This window comes from Cygnus atratus, chromosome 3 (genome assembly GCF_013377495.2).
Source record: "Cygnus atratus isolate AKBS03 ecotype Queensland, Australia chromosome 3, CAtr_DNAZoo_HiC_assembly, whole genome shotgun sequence".
In the NCBI taxonomy this organism is placed as follows: Eukaryota; Metazoa; Chordata; class Aves; order Anseriformes; family Anatidae; genus Cygnus; species Cygnus atratus.
Window position 1 is genome coordinate 119,245,694 of NC_066364.1, and position 11,061 is coordinate 119,256,754.

The 11,061-nt window shown below is 57.8% G+C and overlaps 1 protein-coding gene across 1 annotated transcript; it reads left to right on the plus strand.

Moving 5' to 3' along the window:
• The first annotated feature begins 300 nt into the window (after positions 1 to 300).
• FBLN7 (fibulin 7) lies at positions 301 to 6,763 on the plus strand. Its single transcript, XM_035565388.2, has 8 exons — positions 301 to 494; positions 1,985 to 2,144; positions 2,347 to 2,526; positions 3,448 to 3,573; positions 3,705 to 3,842; positions 3,925 to 4,062; positions 4,528 to 4,666; positions 4,815 to 6,763. Exons 1-8 carry the CDS (start codon positions 402 to 404, stop codon positions 5,185 to 5,187), a joined length of 1,347 nt encoding a protein of 448 aa, XP_035421281.1. The 5' UTR covers positions 301 to 401; the 3' UTR covers positions 5,188 to 6,763.
• The last annotated feature ends 4,298 nt before the right edge of the window (positions 6,764 to 11,061 follow it).

Here is an 11,061-nt window from a genome sequence, read left to right on the forward strand (position 1 = left end):
AAAGATTGGGCACAGCAACGGAGGTTTGTCCAAGTCAAGGCAGCCAGCACGATAAGGTGACAGCAAAGTGGAATGGCTGATGGTGGCAGCAAGTGTGACTAACCACAGACAGCTCCCCCTTAAAAAGCAGGCCTGGCGCTGCTGGGGGGTGTCCTACAGGCAGAAGGGGGGCACTCAGCCAGCTCCCCCAGGCAGCATTTGGGGTGACCGTGGCAGGAGCTGGGGCTCAGGGAGCGCCTGGCATCCGCCTGTGCCGCTCGCCAGGGCTCAGCTTCCCCGGCCGCGGTGCGCGGGGCCGGCGTGGGAGGGATAACTCATCCCAGCCAGGAGGCAGAGGTGCCGGGCGGAGGGAGCTTGCAGCCTTTCCTCGCCGCTGAAAGCCCTGCTCGAGCCGCGGGACCATGACTTGGGGGCTTCGCCGCAGCCTCCTGCTGCTGCTGCTGCTGCTGCTGCTGCTGTGCCTGGCGGCACGGCCGGCGGCACGGGCGTCCCAGGTGAGTGGTGCTGGGCGTGGGTGCTCATCCTCGCGTGGGGCTAGGGGTGTCCGCACGCGTCTCCCTGTGTGGCTTCATCCTTCTGCCTCCCATGGGACAGGAGTGCCACAGGGTCCTTGGAATGCCTCCTGGTGGTGTGGGGGGTCTCTTTCCTCTTTTTCCTCTTGCCAAAGCAGGAAGCTTAAAGTGTGCAAATGCATTGTGTGTTCCCTGCTCTTAAAAGCCTCCTTCCCAGCTTCAGGCAACTTGTGAACACCTCGCCCCGGCTCCCGGAGCTGGCAGGTGAGTGATTGGGGAGCACGTCCCAGTGCTGCTCTGCTCCCCTTGCCTGGAGCCTGGCGGGAGGAGAGGTTTGCCTGCACCCGCAGCTGTGGGAGGGAGGTGTGAGCAAGGAGGCTGTCAGTGTATGGCAAGACTTAAACAGGGCTTGTGTATTTTTTTTTAATAATTTTATTTTATTTTCACCACACCTGAAATCATGACCAAGTACACCGGGAGCAAAAAATACAACCATTTTTGCAGGGCAATGGGGGTTTGTTATGGTTCAATGTCCCGCAGGGAGCTCTGCTGGCTCATGAAGCTAACTAAAACCAGCCCTAACAAAGAGCTGTTTATTAAAGTGAGCTGAATGCCAGGCATCTATTTGCTTTTTCCTCCCTCCTCCTGTGCGGTGCACCCCAGAGCTGCAGGCAGGACCCAGCTCATCCCCCACGACCCCGAGAGGCACTGAGCACGGGCAGGGGATGGTTGTGGAGTGGTCCGAGCATGCTGGCTTCTCTTTTTCCTCTGCACCCCCTTGGTCGCTGTTTGCAGAGGTGGATAACTCCCTGCCATGCGTTGTGGCTGGGGAGCCACAAATCCCCCCCCTCCTTCCCCTCCCCCCCCCCGCCAGCTCTGCTTGCCCCCGGCCTCAGGCTGCACAGATCCTGGCCCTTTCCCCATCAGCAAAAAAGGGGCTGCAGGCTCCCCAGGGAGTGTTTGTCCCCCACCCTGCGTGCTCTGCAAATCTCTGAGCTCCAAAACTGACTTTGCTTTGCCCAGCTCTTGCTCTTTTTCTTCAGTTTGCAGTCAATTCCACAGGAAACCTATAATAACGATGCCCGTCGCCTGCATGAGTCAGTCTCTTGGTAACCATTAGCTTGCAGGCAGAAGTCCCACAAGTGTTTCTGGCCCCAGAAGAACTCGCAAGACATCTGTTTTCCTATTATTTTGTAATATGGAAGTGGGACATGGTTCTCGCTCCAGCAGGACTAAACATGAATTACGGCATCTCTCCCAAGGCTAATGAAATGATTACAGCCTGGCTGGGAGCACTGTGTTGCCCTCTTAGATGTAGGACACCATGCCCAAGCTAGGGATTTTCTACACCGCGTTCAAAACTCCCCTGTGCTGTCACAAAATGGGACCAGGGAGGAGCCATACGGGTGGCAGGGCTGGGGCTGGGGCCATGGAGTGCCGTGTGCCCCACTGAGCAGCCACTGCGCCTGCAGAGCTGCCTGGGCAGGCAGCAGCTCCTGGCCACCGTGCGGCAGATGCAGCAGCTGCTGAAGGGGCAGGAGACGCGCTTCGCCGAGGGCCTGCGCCTGATGAGGAGCCGGCTGAGCGCCCTGCACGCCGCCCTGAGCAAGGCTGCCCTGGAGCCGCCAGCTGGTGAGTCCCGCGGTGGGCAGGGGCCTCGGAGGGATCCACTCCAAGCCTCCACTCGGGATGCCGAGGGCCGAAGCATGGGCGGTGGTTTGGGCATCTCTACGGATAGAGCTACAAGGCATGGGTGGGCTGGGAAAGCATGAGAAACCTGCAGCTGCAGGGGGAGCCACTTGTGGCCCCCCCTTGCCTGATCCCTTCCCTACAGCTCCGGCAGTGTCCTGTCCTGCCCTGCAAGCCCCAGCCAGCGGACGCAAGTTTGGCACGAAGTACCTGGTGGAGCACGAGGTGCACTTCGCCTGCAACCCCGGCTTCGAGCTGCTGGGCTCCAGCACGCGGACGTGCCAGGCCAACGGCAGCTGGAGCGGGCAGGAGCCGCGCTGCACAGGTACTGCTGCGGTGCCCTCGCCAGGGGCTGGATGGGGTCACCGCCGCTGGAAGCGTTTCCTCGGGTAAAATTGGCACCAGGCAGGCTGCCTGGTGAGGCTGGGGTGGTGTGGAAAAGTGTGGTTTGGTCTTGCTTAAGGGTTCTCCAAACTGACAAGGCAGAGTGAAGCTGCATCACCACCTACAGGCCTTCTTGTTGCCCCTCATGTATTTGGGTGCTCCAGGTCCTGATCCCAGCTCCACGTGGCTGTGGGAAGAGCCTCTGGTCCCAGGCTTGCCAAGGGGATGGGAAGGGGTGGCAAAGCCTCCCAAATGGGGTTTCTGGTCGTGGCATCCTTCACTGCAAGCAGCAACAAGACATTTTGTTTGCAGGTTCTGTTCCCTGAGCAGGCCTATGGGGCAGCAGCCCATGCTTGTGGGGCTGCTTTGTGTCCATCTGCTTGGGCTTGCTGGGTCCAGCTGCAAGAGCGGGGACAATCCTCGCTTCCTGAAACAAGAGGGGCTATTGGGGTCCACCAAAGGGGAGGTATCGCAGCTGTCCCCGGTCACTGCAGCCTGCATGGCGGTGGTTTGGCTCTTCTCATTGAGAAAAGCAGCTAGAGCCAAACAAGGAGCCCAGCAGCAGAGATGGGGGGCAAAAAGGGCATCTGAAGGCTCCCTCCACTGCAGCAAAGCCATCGCACTGGGGCAGCATCACCGTGTTGCAAACGGTTGGCGTCTGGGCTCGGTGAATGTGCCATGGGGTGGCTAAATGCGCCTAAAAAGAAAAAAGAAAAAGAAAAAGAAAAAGAAAAAGAAAAAAAAAGAAAAAGAAAAAGAAAAAGAAAAAGAAAAGAAAAGAAAAGAAAAGAAAAGAAAAGAAAAGAAAAGAAAAGAAAAGAAAAGAAAAGAAAAGAAAAGGAGTGTTTTTTTTGCATGGCAGAGATCAGCGCATGCTCCAGCAGCCCCTGCCAGAACGGCGGGACGTGTGTGGAGGAGCCGAGCCAGCAGCGGTGCCTCTGCCCGCCGGCATGGAGCGGAGCCGCCTGCCAGCACCGCACGCAGACGGGTGGGTGGCTCTGAGATTCGGGGCTGGCACCCTGGGCTAGCACATGGGGCATCGGGTGGCACAAATGGCCTTGGGGATGGGAGCTGAGCAGGGATGCTCTGCGCTCACCATTGCCCTGCGGTGCCCCTCAGCGCCCCCGCCCTTGAGCGTCACGGCCGACCCTGCCTTCAGCCGCAAGCCGCGCTGCGCCCAGGTTGAGCGGACCCAGCAGTGCCGCTGCGAGCCCGGTTTCCACATGAGCGGCACGGCCACCGCCAACCTCTGCCAGGGTAAGCAGTGGTGGGTCCGCCAGTGGGGCCGCTGCCACCCACGAGGGCTGCGGCTGAGCAGGGTTGCCTTGTTTTCCCGCAGACGTCGATGAGTGCGAGGTGTACCAGGCGGAGGGGGCTCCGCGGCTCTGTGCCCACGCCTGCATCAACCTCCCCGGCTCCTACCGCTGCGCCTGCCCCGGCGGGTACAGCCTCCTGGCTGACGGCAAGAGCTGTGAAGGTGAGGCCCCCTGCTTCTCCACGTGGAAAATGCCATCTTTACTTCCTTTTCCAACTCTTTTCTTTTCCCCTGCCCTGCTTGCAAGCATCTTGGCTCGCAAAAATCTCCATGGGTTTGTATGGAGAGGTGGTTTCCCTGCTGGGCACGGAAGGGAGGGGGGGGGGGAGGGGAGGGGAGGGGAGGGCAGGGGAGGGCAGGGAGGCGGCTGCAGCACATGCAAGTGGTGCACAATGCTCTGGGGCTGTGCCTCGCTGGCAGAGAGCAGGGAGAGCATCGCCGAGTCACAGAGCTGCCCCATGTGAATGGGGTGGTCCCCAGGAAGAGATCCAAACTAAAAACAAGACTGTAAGTGGTGATGCCTGATCCGTTTCGAATTGCTCACCTGTTTTCTGCCAAAATGAGCCTTGCAAAGAGGATGTTTAGGTCCCCTCGGAGGGTGACCCGCTGTCCCACCCTGTTTTGCAGACATCGATGAGTGCGCCCTGTCACAGGACAACTGCACGCAGGGGACGATGTGCATCAACACAGGAGGGAGCTTCCAGTGTGTCCGCCCTGAGTGTCCCCAGCCCGGCGGCAACATCACCTATGTGAAAACATCGCCCTTGTAAGTATGGAAGGGGCCCTGTCCCCTAAATATGTCTGTAGCCACCAAGCTGGTCCAACGCCACCTCCCTCCTTGGGCAGGGAGGGGGACATGGACCTCCACGTCCACCTGGGCTCCCTCAAAGCCTCCTTCTCCATCGCCTCCACAGCCAGTGCGAGCGCAACCCCTGCCCGATGGACAGCAGGTCATGCCACCAGGCGCCCAAGACCATCTCCTTCCACTACCTGCCCCTGCCCTCCAACCTGCTGACCCCCACACCGCTCTTCCGCATGGCCACGGCGGCGGCGCCTGGCCGGCCGGGGCCCGACAGCCTCCGCTTCGGCATCGTGGGTGGCAACAACCGGGGCCACTTCGTGATGCAGCGCTCAGACCGGCAGACCGGGGAGCTCATCCTCGTGCAGAGCCTGAAGGGCCCCCAGACCATCCAGGTGGATGTGGACATGTCCGAGTACCTGGACCGCACCTTCCAGGCCAAGCACCTCTCCAAAATCACTGTCTTCGTCTCTGCCTACGAGTTTTAGGGGGGGCTGGGGGGCAGCTGCAGGGTTTGGGTGGTCTCACATGCACGTGGCCAGACCCACGGTGATGGTCCCTCCTCAGCATCCCCCACCTGGAGCGCTGCAGGTGGTGGCATGTGCTGAAGCCCCACAGCCAGCTGTCCTCCCCTCTGCATCACAAGCCTCCAGGTGGCTTTTACACTTACCTATGTGGAAAAAACAGCAAATGAGGTGCAACAGAAACTGGGTGCACGGGCTATCCGCTTGCTGGGCTGCGAGAGCTGAGCATCGTCTTCACCCGAGGCTCCAGCAGGATGGCCCAGAGCCTCTACACATATGTGGTGCAAGGCAGTGGACAGAAACCAAGCTCCTTAATTCCTCTTTAATTCCTTTTTGTAGGAAAGAAGCTAAGCTGGTGCTGTCAGCCCTCGTCTGTGCTGGCCTGGGCTTGCTCACGTGAATGCTCCCCGCTGATGCTGAGACCCCCAGTCTGCGGGGCAGGTGCCACTCCCAGCGTTTCGGTGTTTCGGTGCTGGGCTTCCCCCAGCCGCAGCTGGGAAAATCCCAGTCAGGGCTTGCAGGGCAGAGCTCGAGCACTTGGTGCTGCTCAGGGCAGCAGAGGCTGTGCCCAGCGAGCCCTAGGGCAGCGTAGAAATCTCGTGTGGTGTAATGCATGTCGCTGCTTGTAGTTCTCGGCATGTGTTGAGAAGCCACAAGTTCTTCCCAGCCTCTGCTCACAGCCTGTTTCCGAGGCAGCGAGTTTGAGACTGTCTAAAACTGAAGCCACTGCATGGGTGCCTGCATCGTGTCCCACAGCTTAAGGGGAGAGGCGCTGCCCTACAGCCGGTGGAGCAGCTCCTGCTCCCTGCCTCCTGCAACCCCTGGCACCAGCTGGGGTCAGTTACCCTCAGGTCACCAGAGATGCGCGGGGAGGACCTCACCTGGTGCTTTTTTGAAGTAGTTGTGGGGAAGTTGAAAATGCTTCTTGCCACCTCCCCTGTGCCATGCTGGCCCGTCAGCACGCCATCCCTGCAGCACCATCTCCTCTGCCACCTCCCGGATGGCTCTCGTCCGCATGAGGGACATCGCCAGCGGGCAGAGGATGAGTCCCAGAGGGATGAGTGAGCCCTCAGCATCATATTGTGCGAGGAGCAGAGGGGAGGGATGGGTGGAAGAACCTAAGGGCTGTCCCATGCTTCAGCTGAAGGGCAGCAGCTCCTTAAACCCCTGGCACATGTGCTCACGCACCTGCATCCGTCTGCGACCATGTGGAAGCCCTGGGTAAGCCAGCATGAATGTGACACAGGGACAGTGACCGCTTCAGCTGCATGTGGTGCTCATGTTGCAGGAGCTCAAGGTGTGAATATTTCATTGTTTAACACCCCCCTGCCTCCACTGTCAATGCAGCTGCAGGAATATCTCGGGTGCGGTGGCAGCTCCTGTCCTGACACAGCTGTAAAAGCCGTGGGGAGGCACCACTGCGGTCTCCCACCTCGCCCCGTTCCTTAGTGCAGCGCTTGTGCATGTAAACCACACCAACATTATGCATGTTTCTTCATTATTCTGGTTTTAATACAATTAAAGGATGATATAGCCTCTGAGCAGGTGCAGAGCGGAATGAAGTACCCGATGCGCGTGTGGCCAGCATGCCTGGGGGGATGCTCACCCCAAGCCATCTGGGAATGGGTTCTGGGTTTATGTGGCAATAACCTGCCCTGGTTATTTTTTTTCTGCTTTATGCTGCTTGGGAGGGCAGGCAGGAGGTGCTGGGATGTACCAGCATGGGGCTCGGGGCTGGGCACGGGCAGCTGGTGACACAGGCAGCCCCCAAAGTGGCTGGGGACAGCAGGAACTGCCTGGCCAAAGCACCCCAAGCAGGGCTATGCGGAAGAAGGGTTTGTTCCAGCAGGACAAAAACACCTTCCTAAAGGAAAGCTGAGTGCAGCAGGGCTCTGCGATGACACCTGGTAGTCCTTCAAAAAGCAGCTTTCTCGTTTCCCTCGAACTCAGCCCAGATTTGAAAAAATCCTGCTCCTGGGAGAAAGGGGATGTCCACCTGGTAAGGGGAAAGAGGCCGAGCAGCATGGCTGTTAGGCAAATAAATCACTTTGAGGCACCCTTTGATCCTTGGGCTTTACAAGGATCTTTCTCTGTGTAGGGAGCTGGCCTCTTTCCTTCCCCTCTCTCATAGACACAGACACAGACACAGATTTCTAGGTTGGAAGAGACCTCAAGATCATCGAGTCCAACCTCCGACCTAACACTAAGTACTCCACTAAACCATATCGCTAAGCTCTACATCTAAACGTCTTTTAAAGACCTCCAGGGATGGTGACTCCACCACCTCCCTGGGCAGCCCGTTCCAATGCTTAATAACCCTTTCGGTAAAGAAGTACTTCCTAACATCCAACCTAAAACTCCCCTGTCGCAACTTTCGCCCATTCCCCCTCGTCCTGTCACCAGGCACGTGGGAGAACAGACCAACCCCCACCTCACTACAGCCTCCTTTAAGGTAACTGTAGAGAGCGATAAGGTCGCCCCTGAGCCTCCTCTTCTCCAGGCTGAACAAGCCCAGCTCCCTCAGCCGCTCCTCGTAAGACTTGTTCTCCAGACCCCTCACCAGCTTGGTCGCCCTTCTCTGGACTCGCTCGAGCACGTCCATGTCCTTCCTGTAGCGAGGGGCCCAAAACTGAACACAGTACTCGAGGTGCGGCCTCACCAGAGCCGAGTACAGGGGCACAATCACTTCCCTAGACCTGCTGGCCACACTGCTTCTTATACAGGCCAGGATGCTGTTGGCCTTCTTGGCCACCTGAGCACACTGCTGGCTCATATTCAGCTGACTATCAACCAATACTCCCAGCACAACTCTGGGACTCATGTCCCAGCACAAGGCACCTGCACTGCTCCATGCCCTGGGTGAACCAGGGGAAATGTCCCTTGAAAAGGGATTGCAGGATTGAGAGGACTTGAGAAGAGTGAAAACTCTTTGCAAAACCCCAAATCCTGCCCATTGCAAGAAAAAGCTACCAGTTTCTTACCAGCTCAGAGAAGAAACTTTGGGGTTCCAGCAAAGGAGCTTGGCTGAGATGAGAGGGGGCTTTTCATTTTTTATATTTTTGGAAAAGCTGAAGGTGGGCAGCTTTGGGGAAAGAAAACACAGTTATGAGCAAGAAGATGATGGATGGGGCAGCTCAGAGCCTGTGGTTTGCTGGAGCAGGGTCTGCCCTGCCACAGCTGCACAGCCTGCTTTGGGATGCTTCTGCAGCACGCCATTGCGGTGTTTAGGGACGGTGCCGAAATCCCTGTGCCTGGGGATGCGCTTCCTACAGCGCCTGGGCCTGGCTGGGCTTGGGGCTGCCAGGAGGAGCTGTATGTGTTTGGCTTTTCTTCTTTTATGCAGGGCTTTTCCCTGCATGGCAGAGCCCGAATCCTGCCCGCAGCCGGGTGGGACGGATGAAACGCACTGCTGCAAAAGTGTGCTTGCTGCCTGAGAAGCAGGAGAGGATGACTTTCTGAATAGTTTCCATCTGATGCTTTAGCTGGCTCATGGGGCTGGAGATGGGTGTTTGGACCTTCAGGCTGGCTTTCCTTGCAGTGTAATCCTTAACTGACAGCATTTTCCCAGTTCCCAAGGCCAGGGTGAACTGGTTTCCCCTCTCCAAGATGGGATGGGACGCTGAGGACTGGCACGGAGACACGGAGGGGCATCTCTGCCACCAGGGCTTGCGAAGCAGTGCCCATCCTTCCAGGTGCTCCTAACCTGCCCTGAGGGCCAGGATCAGAGCTGGGAAGCTCAGATGTCTCTCAGCCTTAGCTGGCTGCACATCTCTCATTCAGCCCCAGAAATGTTTAAGATTGGCTCTGGAGTGCCTGGACTGAGCTGGAAGCCTCTGGCCAGCATTTGAGCTGACTGCAGGAGATTTTTCCCCTTCCCAGAGAAGTGACTGCAGCATCTTGCAGCCTGGAATGTGCAGTGAGAAGCTCTTCTGGTCCCAGTAAATACAACTTCTCGTTGGGATAATAACATTCCAGAGCCCAAGAAATAGCTAGGTTTGCCTCTGCTCCCCTTACAGGCACTGAAAGCAAGCACTCCCCATGCAGCTGGCTCCAGATGTGCTCTGCATGCCCTGGGAGAGCCCCAGAGCCACCAAGGAGGGTGGCTGGGGACACAGTAGCGATGTGGAGTGTCTGGTGGTGGGGTGAACCTCCGTCACCCTCCAGTACAGGGTTCCCAAGCCGGTGCCGCAGAGAAGCAGGACGAGGTGGCTCCATCATCGGTGTGGTGGTGTTGAAAGGGGACATCCCAGCACAGTCACTGTGCCTGATGTCTAGCAGCCCAAACCCACATCTGCTGGGGACCACAGACCACCTGCATCCCAATCATCGCAGGTCAAAATCCCCGCCCTGCAAATGCTCTGGCCACGGGGGAGCCTGCAAGCAGAGCAGAGTGCTGGCAGAGGCCCAGCAGCAGCAAGGAAAGGAAGGCATGAGGTGACTCAGGAGCGAGTCACGGGCTCTACCAGACACAGTGATTCCTCTTGGGGCTCGCGGGCATGAGCTGAGCCCAGGACAAACCCTGAATGCCCCCTTAGGTGTGGAGCAGCTGAAGACCTTGCATGGAGGTGGACGTGGGATGCATGGAGCCATGCAGGGCCATGTGGTGTGCACCTGACAGGGTGAGAAGCAGCAAAGAAATCAGGGAAGAACTGTAGGTGTAACTAATAGAGGGTGAAGAGCCCTTGTGTGTGGCAGACATACTTGAATGCTCTTGGCAAGTGGGGCCGAGAAACAGCTAGATAGTTGAAGTCCAGCACTAAGTCCCCAGCACTGCTTGGAAGGCAATAATCCCCAAATCTAAATACATAGAGAGATGCCTGGAATGTCTACGAGGCCCAAAAAGCACATAAAAGGAGAGGGGAACCAAAATGAGAAATTGCTCCAAAAGAAGTCATTAAGACTTAACCTCGGCCGTGGCCCTGGACCTCCTGAATGTTCTACCAAGTGACCCGCACCGATCTGGTCCCACTCCGGGAGGGAATGGTAGCTGTGACAAACAGGGGTGTCCTTAGGCAGCGCTGTCTCAGAGAGGACGGGGCATGGCACGTGCCTGAGCCCACTCCAGGTCCCCTCACGAAGCTTAATGGAGTTACTCTGTCTTCTCCCAGCCTCCCAGGCCAGGTGGGAAGGAGAACCTCAAGAAGTGCAGAATGACTGTGCATGCCCCGCTCCTCCACCTCCTGCACTGGCAGCAGGGCTGGGATTTCACCTGCCCATGCTGAGGGCTCTCTCTGGAGTCACCTTGCTGTGGTCTGTGCCTGCTCGTAGGGCCTGAAGAGAGGACCAGATGCTCCTGACCACCTGTCCTGTTCAGCGACTCTTCTAACCAGCCCAGAGCAAAGCCAAAGGAACAAAGCGGAGCCGGCGCTGCCTGCCCGAGCACATCCCAGCCCATCCCAAAGGGCTGTGATGGAGGAGGAAACAACACCTTATTTCAACTGTTTCCCACTTGGCAGCCAATGAAAATGCAGAGCACGTGGGGCATGCGCTCAGCTAAGGACCATCCAGACTTTCCAACAGCTAAAGTAGGCATGGTTGGCATATCCCACTGGGGAAGGACTGGGGGTATTTCTTTCCTTGAGGCACATGAGAATGGGGCGCTGGAGCCACTGCAGGCATCCCTCCTACTCACCCGCGAGCCTACATGGTCACACAGGACATCCCAATGTCGGAGAGCCCAGGAATGGGGTCTTGAAGCTTTCTGCACAACTCTGGGCAACCCAGTGAATTGGCCAAACCTTGTAGGTACCGCAGGTACCATCACTCACCCACCAAACAGACCCTCAGCTGAATGAGACAGATCCCCACAAGCACAAGTGACAATTCTCTTGCTAAACA